Source organism: Schistocerca gregaria, chromosome 8 (genome assembly GCF_023897955.1).
Source record: "Schistocerca gregaria isolate iqSchGreg1 chromosome 8, iqSchGreg1.2, whole genome shotgun sequence".
NCBI classification, from domain to species: domain Eukaryota; kingdom Metazoa; phylum Arthropoda; class Insecta; order Orthoptera; family Acrididae; genus Schistocerca; species Schistocerca gregaria.
The window spans coordinates 264,782,373-264,809,446 of record NC_064927.1 but is presented as its reverse complement, the minus strand read 5'-3'; the positions used below and the strand labels follow the sequence as shown (position 1 = coordinate 264,809,446).

The following is a 27,074-nucleotide window of genomic DNA, read 5'->3' as shown; positions in this document are numbered from 1 at the left end:
TATGATTCAATCTTTTGTGTCAAGTTTTGAGGCACTTTAGGGGTAACAAATTCACCTCACTTGGGAGTTTGATAAACAAAAACATTGTACAAATCTTGTTTTCTTGCTTTATTCTTGGTTGACAACACATCCATCATGATAAATGTTTACAAACTTATTTACAAAGGTTGCCTCAAAACCTTTTGCCATGTAAATTCTAACAAAACAAATTCTTCCTTACTTTTGGGATGTACAGTACATGATAAATTTATCCATCTTTGCAATGCTCATTTCCAATTTTCTTTATTTTAATTGATCTTATCCCTTCACTTTGCATTTTGCATTACCTCCAAGTGAAATTTCAATGTGTTGACATCGCAGATTCGACTGAACAATTCTCACCGAAAAAGTGGTGTGCTGCAATGCCCTGTAATCCAGATGTCTCTTGTATCAGCATTCGGCATACTCTCACAAATCACTTTATTGTGTGGGACTCTCTCATGTGACACTCAGTCAGTAACAATGAATGCATTTATGTTACCTCTATTTTGCAACCAAAATAGAGGTAACACAAATGGATTCATTATTATCGATTACATTCTTCTCAGAAGGGCAATGTCTTGACAGATTGTCTTCCTTCCTGCAGGTCCAGCAAGTAAATTTCCTTTTAAATTCACGTGATTCAGGTTCTACTTTATTGCATCTGTATGCTCTTTCTTCGAGACTTGAGATGAAGTCACTTCCAGGAAAGTGGACACCATCTTCAAGTAATTCAGTTGCTTTTTCTTCTGAGAGGAGCCAATCCTGGCGTTTTAGAACCATTTTTTGATTGCTGGACACAGTGTTCCAGGCCATTACTAGGCTGTGGAACTTCATCTGAGGGCTTATGAGGATCTTGGCCACGATTGCTACATCTGACATGGTTTCTCCCATGCCCATGAGCTGAATCACAATGTTAATGATTTTTGCGATATGCTGTGACACTAAAACATTCACATCCATTCAATACTCATGGGGATTTTTGATGAGAGTGCATTTGTTCATGCTGGATATTTGTTCATGAACCATGGGTGCATGTTATCAAAAATAAGAGTTGTAATTACACGGTCCCAGTTGAAATGCAACATGTGACAGAAGTATTGCCTTAACCCAGTTTTCTAGCACACATTTTCAAATCCTTAGGTTTTGCTCTCTGGATGTCCACCACATCTTGAATGCTGTAGGTGTTGAACAAAGCCTGAATTTGAAGTTTACGTAGCTGGAAATTCAGTCTGTCGAATTTCGTGGTGTTTCTTGAGATCCCTTCGTCTGACATTGCACAAAAAATGGCACATGAGGCAATCAAATTGCATATCAAATAAAACTCATAATGAATATTTGTGCTGAATTTTTTCAAATAAATTGCACCCATGGCCTATAAATGTTTCTGGAATTCGAATTCTGGCATGGGAATGTGTAGGAACAACTTTTATTAAGTTTTAATACAAAGTAAAGTGTGTTGAACGATTGACAGACCATGAATAAACAAAGGAGGGCTACACCAAAGTAAGATAAAAAAAAATGCAACTGTGGTGCATAAGTATCTTAGGCAGGGAGATTTTAAAGGCAAAAATAACATTTCAATTTCAACATAAGAATTCAAACTTGTTATGACGCCAAGTTGAACACACACATTTCAAAATGACACAACACATAAGTCACTGAGCAAGTGGACAGAGCAAGATATATGAACTCAGTAACATTCGAATGAGCACTGAGTTCAAGTCTAGCGGTCGCTGGCTGGCTGGCTGGCCGCTTAGGTGGCGCGGCTGCTGCGTGGCTGGCAGACAGCGCCGCATGCAGAGGATGCGTGTAATTGCACGGCGGCAATTTGAATGATCGGCGAGTCACAACACTTTTCCCCCGTTTGAAATTTTTGCACTGGTGTTGATGGAGGTGGCCTGTAGATTGCTAACGTCCATAGGCGTTGTTTGACTGGCCGTAAAGTCTCGAGGAGGAGGCTTCCCGCACAGACGGAGGTGTCCCTGATGATAACTGGTCAAGATGACAGGAGACGTAGGGGTCAAATCTGCTGGGGCCCCGTGCAGCAATCTGCCCATTGCGGTAAGCCCAGTTGATATAACAGGAGACGTGGGCGATGTGTCAGTGTCCGTAGGAGAAGGAGGCGAGTAGATTGGCTCCGACAGATGATTTGTCATCTGATTCCTGCATGGGCACGTCTCCTAGTGGCTTCTGTTCTTGTACTGGCAGCGAGATGATGGTAAGAGGGCTGTGTTGTGAGTAATGAGAGATGTCAAGATCCCGAGCGTCAGGTAGAGCCGAAGGTGGTGTAGTGGCATTCGGAGCAGGCGTTGCTGGCACCTGAGGCCGAAGCTGGTTCGAATGATGCACTGCAACACCCCTGTCCATCTGGATTTCATACAGGCATTGGCCACGGTGTCGTAAGATGTGGCCCAGACTCCATTTTACCTGCCTGCCATATGCCTGTACCCAGACAAGGTCGTCGGCGGTGAACCGGCCAAGCGAAGGCACCCGCGGCCATGAGGTGGAAGGCCACAGAAGATGAAGTAGCGTGTGGGATTGTCGGCCATGTAAGAGCTCAGCCGGGCTATGGTTGCCCATGGGGGCGAAACAGTAAGAATCCAGAAATTGGAGAAGTGCATCAGCAGCAGCAGCAGCAGCAGAAGAAGTCAGGAGTTTCCGCATCTGAGCCTTAAATGTGTGAACCAGTCGTTCAGCCTCACCGTTTGATTGTGGATGGAACGGAGGAGCCGTGACATGCATAATGCCATGACGAGCACAAAACTCCACAAAACTGGAAGAGGCAAATTGCGAACCATTATCAGTAACAAGAGTAGAGGGAAGGCCTTCCAAAGAAAAAATGCGGGCGAGAGCACTTGTGGTTGCTGAGGTGGTAGGCGATGTGCAATGGACAATGAAAAAAAAGTTACAGTAGGCATCAATTACGAGGAGCCAATAAGTACCTAAAAGGTCCCGCAAAGTCAGCATGAATGTGTTCCCAGGGCGTGTCAGGCGAAGGCCACTGTGACAAAGATGACTTTGAAGCGGCGGCCTGTGATGCACAAGGGCCGCAGGCAGCTACCATGTACACATGACAGCACGCCAGAGATTTTGTGTGAGGCACACCCCAATGCCCTTGATGAAGGAGGTGCAAGACCGAAGCGTGCAAAGACGCAGGTACCACAATGCGCGGTGAAGCATTGTCAGTGGAAAGGAGGATAACACCATTCCTAGCTGTGAGATGGTAGCGCAAAGCGTAGTAGTTCCCCAATGGATCAGAAGTTTTAGCGGATGGACGATATGGCCAACCCTTCTCAATACAGCGTAAAACCCAGGAAAGGGTAGGATCAGAACCCGTAGCAGCTGCCAGCTGGTCCCCGGTGATGGGGAATCCATCCATAACCCACTGCTCGGCAACATCCAGGTGGAAACACAAAGGTTCGTCCCTATCGAATGCCAGATCAGGACCCATGGGAAGGCGAGACAGTGCATCAGCATTCGCATGTTGAGCCGTCAGCCGGAAATGAATCTCATAATTGAAATGAGACAAGTAAAGAGCCCAACGCTGGAGGCGGTGTGCAGTCTTGTCGGGAAGTGACGCTGATGGATCAAACAAGGAAACAAGTGGTTTGTGGTCCATAACAAGATGAAATTTGGATCCACAGAGAAAAACACCAAACTTATGAAGAGCATAAATAATGGCCAAAGCTTCTTTTTCAATTTGAGAATACCTTTGTTGGGCATCCATGAGCGTTTTGGAGGCATAAGCAATGTGTTGTTCTGAGCCATCAGAAAAACGGTGCACAAGGACTGTGCCGATCCCATATTGAGGCGTCCATGGCAAGAACAAGATGTTGGCCTGGTTGATAAGTAGCCAGGCATGGGGTCTGTTTCAGCATTGTCTTCAATTTCTGGAAAGCCGCATCGCATGACGTGGACCAGTGAAAAGGCACGTTTTTATGCAACAGGTGATGCAACGGCTGAGCCACCGAAGCAGCAGATGGTAAAAACTTGTGATAGTATGCTATTTTCCCCAAGAAAGCCTGCAGTTCTTTAACAGATGTAGGGCAAGGAAGGGCATCGACTGCAGCGACAGTTTGCTGAAGTGGACGAATACCATCCCGAGAGAGTTGAAACCCCAACTACGTGATAGATGTCAGAAAAAATAGTGATTTGTGAAGATTACACTTAAGACCGGCAGTCTGTAAGACATGAAAAAGTGTGCGGAGGTTCTGAAGATGTTTTTCAGTGGTGGAGCCAGTGACAACAAAGTTGTCCATGTAAATTATACACCCAGGGACAGGGAGCAATAATTGTTCCAAGAATCGCTGAAAGAGAGCAGGGCCACTGGCAACCTGGAATGGCAATTGTTGGTATTGATAGTGGCCGAAAGGCGTGTTAAGGACCAGAAACTGCCAGGCAGCAGTGTCGAGAGGAAGTTGATGATAAGCTTCTGACAGGTCAAGTTTAGAAAAATACTGGCCTCCAGCAAGTTTAGTGAACAATTATTCAGGTCGAGGCATAGGGTAAGTGTCGATGTGGCATTGCGCATTTACAGTGGCTTTAAAATCACCACAGAGACGAGTATCACCATTGGGCTTAGCAACGACAAGGACAGGAGAGGACCACTCGCTGGAAATGACAGGAAGCAAGACCCCCTGAAGTAGTGAGACGATCCAGCTCCCATTTGACCCATCACAAAGGGCCACAGGAATGGGCCGAGCCTGAAAAAACTTAGGCCGAGCAGTGGGTTTGAGTGTGATATGAGCTTCAAAGTCGTTTGCACGGCCTAACCCAGGAGAAAAAAGGGACAAAAATGTCATATACAAGGAATCCAATTGAGCATAGGGACTAGCATCAGATACGATATTGACAGTCATCTATGGAGAACCCAAAAACGTGAAAGGTATCGAAACCAAAAAGATTCTCTGCATTACTCTGGTCGACCACAAATATGCGAACAGTGCTAACGACGGATTTGTAAGATACCTCAGCATTAAATTGTCCCAAGAGAGAAATCTTCTGTTTATTGTATGACTGTAATTGCTGAGTAACAGGTGATAGGAGTGGAGAACCCAACTGAAGATAAATCTTCAGTATCCACCTGCATGCGAACATCCCGACCAAGGATTTGGACAGTGAGGAATAACTTCTCTGAAAGGGAAGAAGTGCAATTGACAGACAACACAGAATCAGAATCATCGTCATGTTCATGAACATCATGTATGCGGTCGGTTTTGTTAACAGCAGACACATGACTCTTCTTTTTGCAATTGTGATACACGGCCCAATGTTGGGGACAATCCTCCCGTGAATGTTTAGTAAAACACTGCGGACATGAAGGAAGTTGTCTGGGGTTTTGCTGCAGTTTCTGAGGGGGTTGTTTACGGTTAGGCCGAGGGTGCACGTGGAAGCGTATTGCAGCCACGTTGTCTGGCAGGGACCCACCGCACCACACGCATCGTCAACAGCCCACAGAGGTTGTATTTCCCCGACGTCACCCCACGCCTCTATTTGCACCCCAGAGGCGTGAGAAATTTCAAGACTGCACGATGGATAGGACTTAATCTAGAGTTGGATTTGCCAACTGAAGGGCACATTGCCTCATTGCTTTGTCGGGCGCTGACCGGGTAATTGTGTCCCGTACCATGGAATCGGCATAGGATTCTTTGTGAATGTCAGTAACAAATTGACACTTTCGACTGAGGCCGTGTAAGTTCAGCAGCCAAAGGGCGATAGGATTGATGCGGTTGTTTTTGACAACAATAAAAAGCAATACGTGAGGCTACCACATGCATTTGCTTTTGAAAATAGACAGACAGAAGTGAGCACATTTCAGCAAAGGACAAAGATGCAGGATCTTTCAAAGGAGCCAATTGTGACAACAATCAATACATTTGAGGTGAAATCCATGAAAGGAACAGAGGCTTACAGGTTTGTTCGTCCACGACATGAAATGCCAAGAAGTGCTGTCAGACGTTTTTCATAATCAGACCAATCTTCCGCCGTCTCGTCTAAGGAGGAAAAAGAGGTATAGACAATGACAAGAAACGCCTTGCATTTGATGCCATGACGAAATCGTGAATGGCTGATGTTAGAAGTGTTTGCTGTTCAATGAGACCTTTCAGTAGTTGCTCGGCAGTAGCTGTGGAAACCTGTGGGTCAATGATGAAAAGGAAAAAACCACTACCTCGTCGCCAATTGTTATAACATCAAGTTGAATGTCACATTTCAAAACAACACAACACATATGTCACTGAGCAAGTGGACAAAGCAAGACATGTGAACATGGTAACATTCGAATGAGCACCGAGTCCAAGTCTAGTGGCTGTTGGCTGGCTGGCCGCTTAGGAGGTGTGGCCGCTGCATGGCTGGCAGGCAGCACCGCATGTAGAGGACGCGCGTAATTGCGTGGCGGCACTTTGAATGATCAGCGAGTCACAACAAAACTACTTTGATTACATTCTTTCAGTTAGTAATTGTTAATTTGTTTGCAAAGTGTTGTTGACTGGATGATGAAAGCTGTGTTGACTGTAACTGAAGCAGAATAGTTGTTGAATGAATGAATGTATATAAAAATTGTTTACACTGTTTGGAGCTACTCAGCAGTTCATACTTAAGTGTCTGGAGAACGTTCCTCAAACTGCCTTCAGACTTTTTCTCTAATGGTCTACTTTCAAAAATTATGCAGCAAAAATGAACCCTTAAATCTCTGGTTCCTCTTATGATACTCATTTCTCCTTATACAGGTGGGCATCAACAAAACATTTTTATGTTGAGAGGAGGAAGTTGGTGGCCAAAGTTTTGTGAAAAGATTTCACTGCAACAAACAGTGCCTTTGTTTTAATGATTGCCATCTGAACTCTCATATTGTATCCATGACACTCATCTCCCATTTTGCAATGATACAAAATGAGCTCCCCTTTTTGAACTTTACTGATGTTCTTCATCAATCCTATCAGGTAAATATGCCACAATGCGCAGTGATACACCAGAAGGGGATGGATAATTATAGTGCAACCATTCTCTTTAATATATTTTTTGCGTGTTCTCCCAATAAAATACGATCTTTGGTTTCCCTCCCCCACAACGTTTTCAATGTGATCGTTCCAATTTAAGTTGTTCCTAATTGTAATCCTTAGGCAGTTGGCTGAGTTGACACCCTTTAGATTTGTTTGATTTATTGTATAACCAAAATTTAATGGATTTGATCTAGTACTGATGCGGATGACCTAACACATTTCATTCTTTAGTCAATTGCCCCTTTTTGCTCCATACAGATTCTTGTCTAAATAATTTTGCAGTTGGTTTTGATCTTCTGATGACTTTCCTGGATGGCAAATGACAGCATTATCTCGAAACAATTTGAGAGGGATCCACAAATTGTCACACACATTCTTTATATGTACAGAAGACTCTCCATTGATTACTATAACTGTAACCTTTCTGACAGGAAGTTATGAATCCGGTCACACAACTAAGATGATACTCGATGAACATACAATTTGGTTAGAGGCCACTTGTGAGGAACAATGTCAAAGCTTTCTGGATGCATAGAAATATGGAATCAATTTGAGATCTCCCCCCACCCCCCTCCCTGTCAGTAGCACTGATTACTTCATGACAAGAGTTAGACGAGTTTCACAAGAATATTTTCTGAGTCTATAGGGACTCTTTGTCAGTAGTGTTCTTTAGAGTAATTCATAGTGTTGGAACAGGCATGTTCCAAAATTCCATTACAAATAAATGTCAGTGATTTGGGTATGTAATTCAGTGGATTACTCCTATCTCCTTTTCTGAGTATTGGTGTGACCCAAGGAACTTTGCTGTATTCTGGTACAGATTTTTCATTGAGCGAGTGGCAGTAACTATTGCTGAGGTTGGAGCTATTAGATTAGCAGTCTCTGAAGGAAACCTAAATGGGACATAGTATGGGCTGGAAGACTTGCCTTTTATTAACTACTTCAGGAGTTGAAATTATGAGATCAAAATTCTGGTACTTCATATACCTTCTTGTGTGGTGCTGCATAATACTGTATGAATAATCTATATGATGTTTGGCTGTGATTGCGCTTATGAAGAACTGCCGCTATTTTGTTTTTCACAAATAAAGGAAAAAAGTAATTTTGTAGCTGACTGTATGCTTTCTGTTCAGCTGAAGGTGGAGTTCATATAATGCTATTGTGGTGTAGTGTGCCATAAATGTCGATATTTGTTCAGTGTATAAGTGTACTATCATTGAGGAGAGGGCTTTGGGAGGATGTTGGCCACTAACAGCAGTTAGCCTCCAGAATTGTACCTGTGTAGAAGCAAAGTGCTAATAAATCTGTATCTGAGAGAATTCTAGTTGTTTACCTACAACTATATCTTATTCAAGATGTATGAGACAGGCAAAATACCCTCAGACTTCAAGAAGAATACAATAATTCCAGTCCCAAAGAAAGCAAGTGTAGAAGCCGACCTCGAGGAAGATCAGTTTGGATTCCGTAGAAATACTGGGACACGTGAGGCAATACTGACCTTACGACTTATCTTAGAAGAAAGATTAAGGAAAGGCAAACCTATGTTTCTAGCATTTGTAGACTTAGAGAAAGCTTTTGACAATGTCGACTGGAATACTCTCTTTCAAATTCTAAAGGTGGCAGGGGTAAAATACAGGGAGCGAAAGGCTATTTACAATTTGTACAGAAACCAGATGGCAGTTATAAGAGTCGAGGGACATGAAAGGGAAGCAGTGGTTGGGAAGGGAGTGAGACAGGGCTGCAGCCTCTCCCCGATGTTATTCAGTCTGTATATTGAGCAAGCAGTAAAGGAAACAAAAGAAAAATTTGTAGTAGGTATTAAAATCCATGGAGAAGAAATAAAAACTTTGAGGTTCGCCGATGACATTGTAATTCTGTCAGAGACAGCAAAGGACTTGGAAGAGCAGTTGAATGGAATGGATAGCATCTTGAAAGGAGGATATAAGATGATCATCAACAAAAACAAAATGAGGATAATGGAATGTAGTCGAATTAAGTCGGGTAATGCTGAGGGAATTAGATTAGGAAATGAGACACTTAAAGTAGTAAAGGAGTTCTGCTATTTGGGGAGCAAAATAACTGATGATGGTCGAAGTAGAGAGGATATAAAATGTAGACTGGCATTGGCAAGGAAAGCATTTCTGAAGAAGAGGAAGTCGTTTCTGAAAGTATTTGTACGGAGTGTAGCCATGTATGGAAGTGAAACATGGACGATAAATAGTTTGGACAAGAAGAGAATAGAAGCTTTCGAAATGTGGTGCTACAGAAGAATGCTGAAGATTAGATGGGTAGATCACATAACTAATGAGGAAGTATTGAATAGGGTTGGGGAGAAGAGAAGTTTGTGGCACAACTTGACTAGAAGAAGGGACCATATGGTAGGAAATGTTCTGAGGCATCAAGGGATCACAAATTTAGCATTGGAGGGTAAAAATTGTAGAGGGAGACCAAGAGATGAATACACTAAGCAGATTCAGAAGGATGTAGGTTGCAGTAGGTACTGTGAGATGAAGAAGCTTGCACAGGATAGAGTAGCACGGAGAGCTGCATCAAACCAGTCTCAGGACTGAAGACCACAACAACAACAAAATATCTTATTCCCTCACTATCATAATTTTATATTCCTGAAATTGCTAAATTTTGTGTCTGATGAAGCTTAACTGTATACAGTACAAAGGTATGTGAACCTAGTGATGGAAACAGTATGTAAATACCTTGTACTCAAAGTAATTAAGGACTGAGTTGTATCTGTAAAATTTTAGTTACACTATGCAATACAGATATACTCAGTTATATAGGAGCACTGACATTTTTGGTTTTATATTCACTTGTGGTTTCTGATGTTACAAATTCTCTTTTCATCACATTATTGCATACACAATCTCTACAGTAATTTTTTACAGCCTTAAAAAACTTAAGTGAAATTTTGTAAGTATTAAGAAAGATAGATTGCTGCTCCCCATAGAGAGGATGATTCATAGACAGGAGCAACAAAAAGACTGCTAAACATACAAGCTTTTGGTCGAAAGGTCTCTCTCTGGCCTCTGGCCTCTGGCCTCTGAGGCCATACTGTGAACAACTGTGCATGAGGGGAGAATCAGTCTGGGTGGTGATGGGGAGGAGGGGGTAAGGAGGAGACTAAGGTGAGAAGAGGGAGGGATAGCAAGGTAGGTTAGAGTTGGGAGCCATCAAGAGCTTGCAGGGGCGTGATGGGGACAGGGTGGGCAGCTAGAAGCAGTCAGTAGCTTACATGGAAAGGCATGAAAAAGGAGAGAAGTAGGTGTTGGGGGGGGTGGGGGGTGGGGGGGGGGGGGACTGTGGGTGTGTTGGTGGGATAGAAGCTTGTGTAGTGCTGGAACTGGAGAAGGGTAGGTGATAGGTGGATGAAGGATGGGGAATAATGAAAATTATGGCGGGGGGGGGGGGGGGGGGGGGGAGGGAGTGTTCCAGAAATGTTGTATATATTGTAGAGTGTTCGCACTTGCACAATTCAGAAAAGTATATCCTATTTTCTGGCAACACCTGTCCTCCACTCACCCATCCCCTTCCCTGCTGCCATTGCAGCATTACACAGCCTTATATTCCACCAATACCCCCACAGCCTTTTTTCCTCTTCATCTACTTTTCTCATTTTCCCCATCCTCCTTCCCCCTGCTCCCATGTGTTAACCTTCCAATTGGACCTAGCTGCCCTGCTGTACTCCGCCCTCACCAAGTACCAGCATGCCCCTACAAGTGGTGCTTTATCATCTCCCACCCCTACTATGTTATCCCTCTCACTCCCTGACTGAGTCACCACCTTACCCTCACAACTCAGGTTGCTTCTCCTATCATGTGCAGTTGCTCACAGTGGCCTCTATATGATGATTAGCAATCTATCCTCCTCATAATACTGTCATTATTCCATCTTGGATTTCCCATTATGTGAAATCTCATTATTTACACTTATGACTGCAATAGTTACTGACCAATGATGTAATGATGTATTTGCATCTTTTTCTATTTTTCAAGAAAGGTGCTGGTTTTAAATTTGCGTCAAATCTGATTTCTGAAGCCAATGATGAGTCACTTCAGAAAATACTGCCTTGGCTCCAACGGGACTTTGATAAAGTTTCCCGTGATCTTGTAAGCTTATGTGGAGATGAGGTGAGAATGGTTTTGTCTTTACCTTTGTGATAAAGTACTCTGTTGTGCATGCTGTGGAAAAGTCTGACAGATAATATGTATAGAGATTGTGGTGAATTTCGGCATCAGGCCAAAAATTATTTTGATTTACTGCAAGGCATTTACTACACAAATACAAATGTACTATAGTGCTTATGTGTAGCCAAGGCTATGAAATCATTGACTGTGATCTGTATTCTGCATATTGTATTCACAAAAGATTACAAAACGTGTAGTGTTTTATGAACTATTCATTATCCAAGGAATGACTAGCAACGTCATACTGCAGTTACCAACCTATTTTTGGGTCTGTGTATTACAGAAATACAATGTTATTGCTCAAATGTTTGAGTGGAAACAAGATTTCTCAGAAAATACACAATGGATTTTTGTCTGAACTTTCATAGCTAAACAGATTGACCATTGTAAGGTCTAGTTTATTGATGATGATGATGATGATGATGATGATGATGATTAAGAAGAATCTTGAAAGTGACCAGGGTAATTTTTTTTAAGAAGACAGTGGCCATATGTTTTGTCCAGAAATCTACATAATCCTCAAGACAAATATCCTCCAGTGCTCTTCAATAATTCTAAGATCTTTAGTTAAACATTGAACTTTAAATTCTCCATCGACATCTCATTTGCTGTAAATGTTAGTTTCATTCAGAGGCACATCAAATGTTTCCCCAATCTGTTTTATTTCCACTTTTAGAAAAAAAAATTGTTTCTTGTTTGCTTGAAATATTTTATTTTCTTTGAAGGTAAGATCTCTTCCATAAATTAGTTCCAAAAGTTGTAGACAGCATAGGTTGTGAGAATCAACAGGAATGTTGCAAATCATAACACAATTTATACAAAAAAGTACAATCTTGGATGACATGGATGCATTGTCCTCGTACATCCAAGTAGTAAGCATCAAATATTCAGGTCCAAGGATGAAGGTGTGGAGCAAAAATGGATAACACTCAAAAGCATTACGCAATAGACCATACATGAGTATGTGGATAAGAAAGACCCACTGCAGTTTAGTAGTCATGTTACAAAGTTGCTATGAATGCAAAGATTTAAGTGAAGCCAGTCCTATAGATAGATAGGTGAACAAAACCAAAATAAACACAAGGAGAGCAATATAGGGATTGTTTATTGGATTCAAAAATAAAATTTTGTAAACAGATTTGGTCAAGAATACTGTGAAGAGTTACTAATACATGAAATCAGTTAGCGGATAAAAAACATCTGTTTAGTTCCTCAATGATCATACTTTTACTAAGATGGAATATGGAAGACTGCAATTCTGAACTTAGTATTTGATTGTTTCCCTGTGGAATATTGTACAATCACTTAACTTTGTAAAATTTTAGAAAGCATTCTATCAATGGAGCATAAACAGTGATCTGTATAAAATGTTAAAATACAGTAAAACTGTCTTAATTGCAAAAGATGTTTATTTGGCTACTGGTTCCAGTCGATTATTCAGACCCTCTTCAGATAATAAGCACTACAGTACAATAGTAATTTGTATTCAGAGGGGCTTCTCTGCAAAGAGAGGATAATTTAAGTGAAAATATGTAAAATAAAAATACAATAATAACATATATGTGGTGACAGATGGTGTCTGTGGATGGAGCAATATCCGTAAGAGCATGAATGTCAATAGCTGAATAAGGCAGTATTACTCAAAAATATATGCTGTATGCTTTGCCCTTCACATATAGCATTATATCATCGACAACCAATCACATATTTCCTACATGATGTATGTTACATTGAATGGTGTAGCTGAATTTACAACAAAATATACGTACAAATATATAAAAGAATTATGTGCATAAAAGTTCTCAACAAATTCTACCATAATTAATTTAAAGTAAGGAAATGAAATAACACATGATTTGATTGTTTTTGTGTGTAGATTGCCCTCTGTGGGCATTTGAACGAAGTTTTCCTTTGTGGTTTAAGGAAACTATAGTAGGAACCTCTTGCAAAAAATTACTGTTCAGTCAATATTTGATGTAGGATAAGCATTCAAAAGATTCCACTGGCAGTACCTTGAGGATTCATCATCACATACCTAAGGGGTTACTACTTAATACCCTTGAGGAGATGGAAATTTATGCACCTTTTAAAATAAACCCTTTTCGCTATTGAATGAACAACTTTAATTTTGAAAAAGTTAATTCTTTGATCTTTTTACGGTTTACTGTAAGATTTCTGCAACTTTCTCCTTATAATTTTATGCTAAAGAAATAATGTTCCATTCAGAACACTTATCATTGGTATCAACAATACAAATTAAGAAGATTATGGTTGTAGGTATTATTGTCCCCAAAGAGAGCTCAAGGTTCTTTCGGGAGTTTGTGTGTGGTGCACATGGGGCCCCGAGCTATTGCAGCCCATTTTGCATACCTGGGCTGTGCAGTTCCTCTCTTGTGTCCCTCCCTCCCTCCCTCCCTCCCTCCCTCCACTCTGTGTTCTTACTTATGTCAACCTGCCTATCCACCTGGTTTCTTGTATTACTTTTTGTTTCTCACCCTTTCCTTTTCATCCTTCCTTTTTAGAATTTTTGGTCCTCCTCTGGGATTTGACCTCCACTTCTAAATTTTCTCTCTATAGTGTTATTCATTTGGGGACGAATTCCCTCCCTATGGATTCCTCTCCTCCCCTTCCTTCCTCCCCCCCCCCCCTTTCCTCATCTGCCATAGCCCTCCCCCCTCCCTCACTAGGTCACTAACACATGTAGCCAGTAGCCGGTCTGTGTGGTGGGGCTGTTAAGTACCCATCTGGCTGAGCCCGTTGACAACATAGGGATTACACTTCAGATACATGAGCTGTTGCCTCCCCATGTTTGCCTAGGATTGATTGCTTGTCATTTTGGAGCATTGGAACTCCTGGCAATGGCCCTTGCAATGGCTAGATGGTGCCCATGGGGAGAGCACCTGATTGGACTGGGTGGTATCAGGATTCGTATGAAACATATTAAGCTCCAAAAAACTCGCAGTTCTTCCATGGTGATCCCTTTAGTTGCTAACGGATCACTTAATGCTGATTATTATGACTGTGTAGCCTTCCCTTCCCTGGCTACACTGTGGGAAGAGGGCAAGGCTCACTGGCTTGGGGTGAAATACTTTCTCCACCACCTGGCCTGCACTGAGACTGGCAGGGACATGTTCAGTCACTGAACAATATTTTTTTAATAAAATTGATTTTGCCGTTGATCAAAATTACTTCTGCTGCCCAATCTGCGGCCCATCATGCCTGTGACCATCTTGGTGACATTCTGGTTTCCATTACTCCTCACCAGCCTTTGAATATGGCTCAGGGAGTCATTTCTTATTGATACCTCATCCTTCAGACTGGCATCAGTCATAGCTCAGCAGTGTGTTCATTGCACTTGAAGATGCTGGTCAGCTGTACCAATAAAATTTCATGGGTCAAACAAACCTGTGACCATTTGCGTTGCATTCCCACTGCACACATTCAATATTGTAGTACTTCGAGAATTTGAGCAAATTCTAGAACCACTTGGCATTCCACCATTTCGAACAACCGATATTTTAGAGGTGAGTGGGAGAAATGAATATGCCCTACTGCACATCACCTAATTGTATGTACAGGTCAAAAAAACAGTTAAGAGAAAAAGATGGACCCGGCGGCCGAACGGTGGCAGACAAGTACCTGCTGTATGGTCCACAGTGTTTCTGTGTACAGGTAGAGAAGAACAAGAAGTTTATGTAGTATTCTGTGCTCTTTACTGTCTGTGTTGATTGTAAAAAGGTGAATGAACAATTGAATGTAGATTTCTGTGTACATTCCATATTGGACTCGCTTGAGACTAGAGACTTTTGAACTGACTCTCATGTCTTGGAGAAGTCAAGACACATGTCTTATGTCTCAATGTCTTTATTATTTCTAAAGCTTGAGATACAAGTGAGACAATGAAGATATTTATATGGCTAAGAAGAGAATTATGTTCTGCATAGCAGTTCTAGTACATCGTTAATATAGTATGTTGACACTAAAGTTCATATATGTGCTCAATAGATTACAGAAATTAGAAAATATTATTTTCTGTTAGCAAAATGCATTAGAATGTGGCAACCCAAGTGACAGGACCCGAGGAAAATGGGAATTTCAAGACAGAAATGGGAAGCAGAAATTAGGAGTTGCCATAGCAAACAGGCCTAACAAGATATGAGAACTGTTTCCAGTAATTGTACTGAGTCCAATAAACCAATCAAAGAAAGTTGTGAGTGCAATGCAGTAAAAGGCATGAGAAAATAATAGTGACCAAAAAAAGAAAGGAGAGAACAACTCACCTTTTCAACTAAGAAGATTGGGTGTGGAGAAAAGTAGTTTTCACACATGTACATTGTGCCAATGCTGACGCAGTAAACAGCCACCGATGCCGACTGCACCAGCTGCTGCTCACCGGTGCTGACTCCACGTCCACTCACCGACAACGATGCTGGAACCAACATTCGACACTGCTGGTGCCAGTGCTGTCCACTGGCACTGATTACACATCTGCTCAGCAATGCAGCTAGAGCTCTATGCTGGGTGAGTGAAAAACAGTAATTGTTTGGTAAAGCTGAAGGAACTGTTGAATGATAAACTGTTAGTGTAGTTATTGTACTCAGTGGTGAATTTTCTTTTAGATGATTACTAGTTCTAAAATCAATAAAGTTATGCATCAAGAACAGCAATTAGCAGAACCAGACATGGCTATGACAGTGATTAAGGAAACACCTGACTGTGTTAGTGTATCAAATTTAATGAAAGAACTAAGTCTAAATTTAGAATCAGTAAGCACAGAGTCAAATGCTCAAATTACTATTTGAAGTAAAAATTTAAATGCTTCCTTGAGAGATGAACAGAGTGCAAATTTAAGTGAAAAACTAGAGGCACAAAGTGTAACTTTAAGCGAAAAGCTAGATGCACAGTGTGCTAATTTAAGTAGAGAAATAGACACAATGAATATTCAAATAAATAATAAATTGAACGTTCAGAATAAGCCTTTAGGATTGTTAAGTGCAAAAGCAGGCGAACAAAATAAGGAATTTAGCCAGTTGCATGAAGGTACGGGAAGTTTGAAGACTGAACTTGCTATTTTAACCACTAAGATGGAAAATTTTAATATAGATTTGAAAGGCGAATTAACTTGCCCTTTAAGTAGTCACATCAATCAGCTGTTCACTGACTTTAGTCAGACACAGAGTAGCCAATTTCAGGATTTGGCAAAGAAACTAGAATTTGATATTGAAGGTAAATGTAATAGTGTAGAGTCTGAATTTAATGGAAAATTAGGATCTTGGGTGAATGTGTGTAATTTTAAATTTAGTTCTGTAAGACAGGAAATCAATACTTTGGAAGGTGGCACAGACCAGCCTAAAGAATTAATATCGATTATTCAATCAAAAATTCTGGGTGTTAGTATAAGAGCTGTTACTACACTGTCAGTTCACGAGTAAATAATGTAGAACAAAATTTCAAATAAAAAATAGTCAACTTTGACATTATAAATGTAAGTAGTTTGGCAGAACCATTTGAAGAAATGATAGATCGAGGGATTGCCACTTGAGTAACCTCCATAAATGTTTAGACTATTACTTCTTCCAAACTTAGTAATACCAGCAAGGTTATAGATGACTTGTTGAAAGGATTCAAACTTATCCAGGATAGAGTAGAACAGAGAATAATTTTGCCTGATGTTATGTTACCTAGTAAAGTGGTGATCTTGTTGTGGGGAGACTCTATGCAAAATTTAATGAGAAGTACTGGTTTGCGCTTGCTCAAGTGAGGTTAAGGTCAGATCCATGGGATGTGGGCGGAGTCACATATGTCTCCCAGGGATGTTAACGTTCTGTGTTAACAGGCAGAATGATGACTGTTGGATCCCTAGTTGTTTTCAGTGTTTCTTCTGTGCAAGTTTTCCTGCACCGAATTTCCTTCAAATCTTAAACTATTCTGTAATCTCTTCTTGAATTCTCAAACTATCCTATAATTTTAGTATGTAGGAAACCGTATATGACTACAAGATTGAGACCAATTTAAGAGGATCACAGATGAACAGAGATCTCTAGACATGAAGTGAAACGAATAGAATGTTATATTGGTGGAAAGTATAATATGATGGTACTATTGAAACTGAGTGATGTTGAGACAACATAAACTGAAGAGAGGATTTTAAGTGTGTATAAAAGTATAGTATAAACTGAATGACTAAATGACTGTTTCCAGACTGAGATTTTCACTCTGCAGCGGAGTGTGCGCTGATATGAAACTGCCTGGCAGATTAAAACTGCATGCCGGACCGAGACTCAAACTCGGGACCTTTACCTTTCGCAGGCAAGAGCTCTACCATCTGAGCTGCCCAAGCGTGACTCATGCCCCATCATCACAGCTATACTTCCGCCAGTACCTCGTCTCCTACTTTCCAAACTTCACAGAAGCTCTCCTGCGAACCTTTCTCCTTTCTTCCATGAGTGCTGGTTCTGCAAGGTTTGTAAGAGAGCTTCTCTGAAGTTTGGAAAGTAGGAGACAAGATACTGGTGGAAGTAAATCTGTGAGAACAGGGTGAGAGTCATGCTTGGGTAGCTCAGATGGTAGAACACTTGCCTGCTAAAGGCATAGGTCCTGAGTTTGTGAATCAGTCTGGCACACAGTTTTAATCTGCCAGGAAGTTTCAAATGACTATGTTATGGTAGGGTATAATTTTCTATCTTTTTTAGAACATTTTATAACTTTTATGAGATCTGATGTATAGGGTAGGGTTCATATTAGTTTTGGAAGGGGTGGGTAGTGCAAGTACAAGCATGACTAACACTAAACACATACCACACCTGTCGGACAACCCTCACAGGTAAGTGTGACTTGTTCTTCACCATTTGCTGTTCCGTAGGGGTTGCTAAGATTTTTATTTGGGGACTTCAAAGGTGAAGGTGAGAATGACTGTTCTGTAGGAGACATTTAACATTATACCTCCTCCAGCTTCTCACTCAAGTACTGGAGAAGTACGGATCCTGAGGAAAGGGGGTGGGAATGGTTTCCTGTCTTTGAGGCTATCTTCTCTCTATTCTTTGATCTTAGCAACCATTTCTACTTTTTCCTCTCTTAGTTCTCATCTGAGTACCAGTCTATCTTTCCTTCTTTCCATATGCATATACTTTTATCGCTGAGGTCCTTCATTTTTTCCGTGGTTTCAAAAAACCTTCAACTTATTTCATATAAGTAGGCTGAAGAATCAGGCTACACAAAAACACTTCCACATAAACACACCATAAAACAAAGACTCAAACAATGAAAGTACAGATTAAAAGGATGTGAGAACCGTCAAGTGTTGTAGGTGGAAAGAACGTGCACATAGAGAAATATGCACTTACGCTTGATTATTGTGATGGTTCTACATTGCCGAATTACTTGGAAAAACTATCATGTAAATATTTATTAATATGCATATATAGGAAATATATGTATAAGAACAGTGACGATTCTATATTGCATAGGTACATAAGGATATAAAAACTATGATAATTTTACATCAGGTATACCTTAGGAGGAAGTGTGAATAAGGAAAGAGATCATAAGCCAGAGAGGTCAGTCTAACAAATATTCTGATGACTTGTAGGATAGTGGGACTCTTATAATTATAACCTAAGTAAGCATATTGTATATTGAATAATGTATGTAGGGATGAAGTAGACACCGGAAATGTAGAAGTGGATGAGTAATGGAGGACTCTAGAGCATAAAAGAGAAGTGTGAAAAGTTAGCATGAAGTGTGATGTACATTTTAATTTTATCAGGTAATATTTAAGTGTAGTCTACACAAAGGTGTATACTAGGGCAATGAACCATGAGACCTACTCAAGGAGGATAAGGGGGAGGCACACCCAGCATGTACTGGATGAAAATGGCAGATAGGCAGACCTAAGAAAGGCTGACCTATACTGTGCGGACAGGGGTACCAAGAAGGGGATTGACCTGTACCATAGGAAAAGGGCTTTAAAAATGGGGCATACCTACCAAAACAGAAGGAGAAATGGTACTCATAGGATCACCCCGTATGAGAGGTATCGGTACTGTTTCTAGAGGGTAAAGGGCAGCATTGTGACAAGTCACAAAATTTTGTAGAAATTATTCTGGTAAGTTTGAATTCTATACTTCAATAGCATTATTATGTTTGGACAAAATAGAAGTGTTCCTATTGACAGAGTTCCTCCAGACTAAAAAGCTTATGAACAATGATACCATTGCATACTAAAGAAGCAGTACAGAGATTTAGAATAAAGTACTCAAGTGTCATGAACACCTGGAGTTTAAAATTGGAAACTGAGAATGTTTCCTAACGAATCCTAAATATTAGGAAAACTTACCAGGTCACCATTGAATATTCGAGTTTGATGTCAAAATAGAGTGAGAGTAGAATAAATGAAAGATTAGCTAGAGTTCATTCTAAATGAGTACAAAGAGCTGTGTTGGTATGTATACTGTTAGAATAGTGTGTGATATAAATTTACATAATGATCATATAAAATATTGTGTGTTCAATTTAAGGGCGGAATATGTACAGCTTAGAGAATTTTGGAGCAAATTCTAGAACCACTTGGCCTTCCACCATTTTGAACACGCATTATTTTAGAGATGAGTGGGAGAAATGGATATGCCCTACTGCGCATCACCTATTTGTATATGCAGGTCAAAAAACAGTTAAGAGAAAACGATGGACCCAGTGGCTAAACAGCAGCAGACAGATACCTGCTGTATGGTCCACAGAGTTTCCATGTACAGGTAGAGAACAACAAAATATGTTTATGTAGTATTCTGTGTTGATAGTAAAAAGACTAATGAACAATTGAATATAGATTCTATGTACATTCATCTATTGGACTCTCTTGAGACTAGAGACTTTGGAACTACTTCATGTCTTAGCTACGAATGAAGCAAGACACATGTATGCTATTTGAATGCATATAAATGAGTCTAATGTTTAGGCCTAAGTTAGCTTGCTAAAGTTATTGTCTGTGAAAGTTGAAAATATAAAGTGATTGAACTGAAAAGTATTCTACGAGTACCCAAATTATTTCAAGAATATAGTAGTAGTTTAATAAATTCCTTTAACCAGCTATGGTCTTCAAAGAAGTAGCTTTTGGGAGATCGACGTAGCTGATTACCCAGAGAAAAGGATCAGCTACACACAATGTGTAAGTTAACTGATTGGAGAGAATGTGAGCCTTGCAACTCAATACCACACTGTCTCTTGTCGTCCAAAAAATGTTAGAATATGCCCTCTTAATCCTATTTGGTATCAATCCCATGCACTGGAGCAGCATTCTTTGATTGGATTAATGTAGTATTCTACCAATGAACTGAAGTCTGCCACATGCTTTACTTAACAACTGAGTCATGTTGTTGTTGTTCCATTTCACATGCCTACACATTGTTAACTCAGGTATTTGGATGAGTTGAGCAATTCTGTCACTTGTTGATAGTGTAGTCGCATTATCCTATGCTTTTCATTTTGTGAAGTGCACAGTAGTAGAGTTCTGAACATTTAAAGTAAGTTGCCAATCTTTGCACCACTTTGAAATCGTATCGATTTATGGCTGATTATTTGTGCAGCTTTAGTTAGACAGTACTGTATAATAGATAATGGCATCATTTGCAAAAAAAAAAGTATGAGATTATTATTATTTCTTTCCTTTCTCAGACATTGTCTGGTTAAAAATGGAAAGCGACGCGGATCTTGATCAAGAGTGACTTCCTTTTAACTGTGCAGTATATGTTACATTGCATTTAGGAACTTTTGGGTAACTGAACATGTATCAATAATTAGAGATTTCTTTAATTGTATATATACGTTTGGATGTAGATGTATTGCGATGATGTACTGGTGGATATTGTATGGTATGACTCCTGTAGTTGATAGTATAATTGGTATAATGTCAAATTTATCCTGATGCCACATGCCCTCGACTTCCTCAGCCAGTTGTATGTATTTTTCAATTTTTTCTCCTGTTTTCTTCTGTATATTTGTTGTATTTGGTATGGATATTTCAATTAGTTTTGTTAATTTCTTCTTTTTATTGGTGAGTATGATGTCAGGTTTATGTGGTGTTTTTATCTGTTATAATGGTTCTGTTCCAGTATAATTTGTATTCATCATTCTCCAGTACATTTTGTGGTGTATACTTGTATGTGGGAACATGTTGTTTTATTAGTTTATGTTGTATGGCAAGTTGTTGATGTATTATTTTTCCTACATTGTCTTCTGGTGTATTCTGTATTTGCTAGTATTGTACATCCGCTTGTGATGTGATCTACTGTTTCCAGTTGTTGTTTGCAAATTATTATTATTATTATTATTATTATTATTATTATTATTGCCTGCCAGTTCATTAACATACAGCATGAATGACAAAGATCTCAACATACTTCCCTGAGGCACACCTCGAGTTACTTCATCTGTCAGTTCTCTGTCCAAGGCATCCCCCTTTGTTCAGTCCAGTCACAAATTTCAGTTCATGCACCATATGATCATAGTTTCAATAATAACCATAGATGAACTGTGCCAAATGCTTTTTAGAAATCAAAAAATACTGTCTCTAACTGCCTTGATCCATAATATTTGCATTGTCATGTGAAAGAAGTGCAGGTTGAGTTACAAATGACTGAGGTTTTCTGAATCTCCACTGGTTGGCTTAGAATATATTCTGAGTTCAAACATAATGAGATCTTGACAGAATGATCTTCTCTAAGATTCTACAAGAAATAGATGTCAGGGATATTAGATAGCAGTTTTATGGCTCACTTCTGCTACCCTTCTTGTAGACAGGTATGACCTGTGCTTTTTTCCAATTACATTAGCATGATTTTTTGTTAAAGTGGCCAATGATAGATTATGGTTGACATACAGGCAAATTCAGCAACATATTTGGTGCAGAATCTGACAGGGGTTTTATTATGTTTCTGAGGCTTTATTCAGTCTTAACAATTTCAGTTGCTTCTCAACACCACTGACACTAATATCTGTATCACTCATCTTTGCAGAGGTGCAGGAATTATACTGAGGCGATACACTGGGACTTTCCTTTGTAAAGGGCAATTTGAAAATGTTCAGCACATCTGCTTTTGATTTGTCACATTGTTTCACTTTCTATCTCAGTCCAGGACGGTCTGGACACCAACTTTGGTACCACTAACAACCATTGCATACAACCAGAAGGTTTTTCTTTCTTTCTTTCTTTCGATAATACTGCTTTAGTTGTTGAATTCTTCATACATTGCCCTCTTGACAGTAAAGTGTGTTTCATTCAGTTTTCCTCTGTCTATAGCCATATGCTTTGTTTTATGTCTAGTATGCGGAAGTATCTGGTTAAAAGTTTCTTTATAGTGACTGTATACCAAGGAGGGTATCTCTCATCATGAATTATTCCTAGTAATATGTATAAAACACATGATTAGGTGTTATATCAAATTTGAGCCCCTGTTCCTCTACATTCTCCTTCCAAAGCTAAATGTTTAAGAGTTTCCTACTGCCTCTTTATCTTTGTAATTCAGTAATCATTGTTACAACCCTGTCATGATTACTGATACTGGTTTCAATACATACAGCTTCAGAGAGGTCAGGTCCATTCATTGCCATTAGATCTAACGTAGTTCAATCATGAGTGGGCTTCCAAACTGTATGTCCTAAGTAGTTCTCCAACAAGGCAGGAAACATTCCTCACACACAAATAAAGAAAAGATGTTATGTGGACATGTGTCTGGAAATGCTTAATTTCCATGTTAGAGCTCATTTTAGTTTCGTTCTTCCACCTACGCTCAATGGAGTACGTTATGATTTCATACGGGATACTCTACCTATGCTGCTAGAACATGTGCCTTAACAAGTACGACACATGTGGTTCATGCACGATGGAGCTCCTGCACATTTCAGTCGAAGTATTCGTGCGCTTCTCAACAACAGATTCAGTGATCGATGGATTGGTAGAGGCGGACCAATTCCATCGCCTCCACGCTCTCCTGACCTCAACTCTCTTGACTTTCATTTATGGGGGCATTTGAAAGCTCTTGTCTACACAACCCTGCTACCAAATGTAGACTGTTCATGCTCGTATTGTGGATGGCTGTGATACAATACGCCATTCTCCAGGGCTGCATCAGTGCATTAGGGATTCCATGCGATGGAGGATGGATGCATGTATCCTTGCTAATGGAGGACATTTTGAACATTTCCTGTAACAGTGTTTGAAGTCACGCAGTCACGCTCTGTTGCTATGTGTTTCCATTCCATGATTAATGTGATTTGAAGAGAAGTAATAGAATGAGCTCTAACATGGAAAGTAAGCGTTTCTGGACACATGTCCACATAACATATTTTCTTTCTTCGTGTGTGAGGAATGTTTTCTGAAAGTTTGCCTGTACCTTTTTGTAACACCCTGTATATTGAGCAGAACTGGAGAGCAAAATGACACTGCTATGGGGACAGACAGCAGCACATGTTATTTACATTAAAACTTATGTTTTATTGTTTTGATTGTAATAAATTGTTTTAAAATCTAAATTTCAGTGTGTTGAGGAGGTCATTCCAGTACCTCAAATTTTAGGAATGAAGCACTGCATCAAGTGTTCATAAGTCTTGGGATTACTCACGATCTATTGAGCATAAAAATGTTTTAAACAAATCTTTCCACTCTGCTTGTGCAACAAACATTCACCACACATTCCAAAGATATGCTATTTTATGCAAAGTACATACAATACAATGAAGTATCTAAGAAACACATAGTAATCATTCTTACAATTACAATAATTTATGGTTTATAAGAATTAGTTTCGTGAAATGAAATTTATACTGAAATGTTTCTCAGTCCACATTTTAATTGGAATAGAAATTTACTAGTAGCTTTTTTTCCACTCCTGTAGTAAATCTAAGATAACTTCATCGGAATTTATGGTACAGAAATGATAAGTTTAATTTATCAACTCTGCACTGTAATGTAAAATGAAGAGACTGATACATACTGAAACAAAACTCCTGTACCTTAAACATATTAGAATATGGACTTCAAGTGGCCAAAATTGATTTTTTCTGTACAATTTTTATGCAAAATTAATTTAATGAAATGGATGTGAATTTCAGAATCTAGGTCTTGACAGTTGGGACTTTTATGGTTGGACTCCCCTGATGCATGCTGTTTACTTTGGAACACCTGACATTGTAAAAATGCTTGTGGAGAATGGTTGCAACGTCAATGTAGCGTAAGTTTACTGTGTATTTTTGTTAAATTACAGTATTTGTGTTGCACCAGTAATAAAAACACAAAGATGGACTAGTTCAGTGTGTTTTAATAAAAGGATGCTGCTTTGGAGAAGAGAATTTTTAGGTATCTAATCTAACATCATGTGTATCGTGAAATCACAATGATCGCAGTGGTACCCAGCCATGAACCATATTAAGTAGAAATCAATTTAAATCATGTGATTGTACCTCTTTTGGAAAGACTGTTACTATTTTCAGTATCACCTGATGAGTTTTACTTCTATGAACAAGACATCCCTTCTTGATTATGCTGTTGGTACAGCTTGGGAGAGTGCAGATAAAGTTACATGCTAACCCTAACAAGTCAGACATGTGAGGGCAGCTGATACGAGGGTCAGTCAAAAAGTAATGCCTCCTATTTTTTTTCTACGTTTAATTGTCAGGAAATATAAATGCTATTACATAGGTTGAAAACCACAACATTGAGGATCATTTTTTCATTTTTCATTGTAATCTCCGCCCATCTCTACAGTTTTGGTCCATCTTTGAACAAGGGCATGTATCCCAGCACGGTAAAAATCACAGCTCTGCTTCCTAAGCCATTGACGCACGGATGTTTTGACGGCCTCCTCATCTTCAAAATGAATCCTACGATGAGCTTCTTTTAGTGGCCCGAACAGATGGAAGTCTGATGGTGCCAGGTCAGGGCTGTATGGGGGATGAGGCAAAACTTCCCATCCAATTTTGACAATCTCGTCAGAGGTGTGACGACTGGTGTGTGGTCTTGCATTGTCATGCAAAAGAAGAACATCTGCCATTGATTTTGTTGGGCGAACTCGCTGAAGACGTGCTTTAAGTTTTTTGAGGGTTGTGACGTATTGAACAGAATTTATTGTGCATCCCAGCTCCAAAAAATCAACCAGAATCACACCCTCTGTATCCCAGAAAACTGTTGCCATAACTTTTCCTGCCGATCGCACAGTTTTGAATTTTTTCTTCCTCAGCGAGCTTGTGTGACGCCACTCCATTGACTGCCTCTTTGATTCGGGTTCAAAAAAATGCACCCATGTTTCGTCCCCGGTCACAATTTTTTTCAGAAACTCATCTCCCTCCAAACGGAAGCGCTGCAAGTGTTGGGAGGCTATTGTTTTCCTTGCCTCTTTATTCTGATCGGTTAACATTCTTGGAACCCACCGTGCACAAACTTTTGAGTACCCCAATTGTTTAATAATCGTGATCACACTGCCTTTACTAAGAGAAATAATGCGACACACTTCATCTGCAGTCACCCGACGTACACCACGAATGATGTCATCAACTTGCTGAATGTTGTGTGGAGTCACTGCACTAACCGGCCTGCCGCTCCGCTTTTCGTCAGTCAACGGTGTTTGCCCTTCAGCTTCCTTACGACGACGAACCCATCGTCTAACAATGCTGACATCCACTGTCACAACACCATACACCTTCTTCAGTCTTTCATGAATGCGTATGGGCGTTTCACCTTCTGCATTCAAGAATTCAATCGCACAACGCTGTCTCAAACGAACATCGATGTCGGCCATCTTACAAACTTCTGCTGTGCTGCCACCTGTTGACACAGAAAGTTACTACTGCAGTGGATTGCAGAAGAAGGTTTGAGGAATGGCGCCAAATTCAAATTTTTCACTTAACTTAATTTGTTTAAGTAGAAAAAAAATGGGAGGCATTACTTTTTGACCGCCCCTCGTATTACCACACAGACAACCGCTTACTTAATATCACCCATTAAAACAAAACTAATGAATGCAAGTGCAGAGACTTTTACTAATTTATTGTGGTTTATATACATCTTGTTTATTAATAGTATTTTGGTTGGGAATATTTTAACATGATTTGGGGAAAGAAAAATCTAAATTTAATCTTGTTTTGGATAGTTTCTAGGCATTGAACACCTGAAAAATTGTAGCTTTAAAACCAGTATTTTTGTTTGCAACCTACATACATTGTGCTTACAATGTCCCACTCTTGATTATTTACACACTGTGTGTCTTCTAAAAATTTGCTGAGCAGACTTTGAACACTACTTTATTTACACTTGACATATTATGAGTGCAGATAATACTAAACATAATTACAGACACACACACACACACACACACACACACCTCAATTCATATAGATCTTCATATTTTCACAGTGCAATGATTGGTCCATAAAATTTCAGGTGTGGAACCACATAAATTTCACTTCTTCAGATATTTTGGCTGTATGCCTTCCAGCCACCTTCAGAATGAGTCAAGTGACTAACACACTAGCACTTGTTCCATGCTTGTAAACCCACAGACAGGAAGTTTAAAAGGACAGAGCAAGTGCCTGACTGTCAAGTCACCTGGCTATCTCTGAAGGTGGCTGCATAGTATATATCCAAAATACCAGAAGTGAAATTTATGTGGCTGCACGACCCAAATTTTATGGAACACACCCTCTCATTTTCTTAATGTACTACTGTATATTTACTGACTTTTTACAGATGTTATATCTTTTTACATGCTTGTTATACAGCCAATTTGTGTGTGTTTTGTGTTTCATGATAGCCTGACTTATATTTACAATAATGTAGCTTCCTGGATATCAGTAACCAAAATCA

General features: G+C 39.8%; 1 protein-coding gene across 4 annotated transcripts in view; it reads left to right on the top strand.

The window, feature by feature from the left end:
• The window catches only part of LOC126284289 (ankyrin repeat domain-containing protein 50-like), a 136,301-nt gene that overhangs the window by 43,130 nt on the left and 66,097 nt on the right, over positions 1-27,074 (top strand). For 3 of the 4 annotated variants that reach the window (XM_049983115.1, XM_049983117.1, XM_049983118.1), the window contains exons 3-4: positions 11,033-11,167; positions 24,329-24,447. In XM_049983115.1, the coding sequence (XP_049839072.1) occupies positions 11,033-11,167; positions 24,329-24,447 (254 nt within the window). The remainder of the gene's footprint in view (positions 1-11,032; positions 11,168-24,328; positions 24,448-27,074) is intronic. The other variant, XM_049983116.1, reaches the window with a different exon arrangement.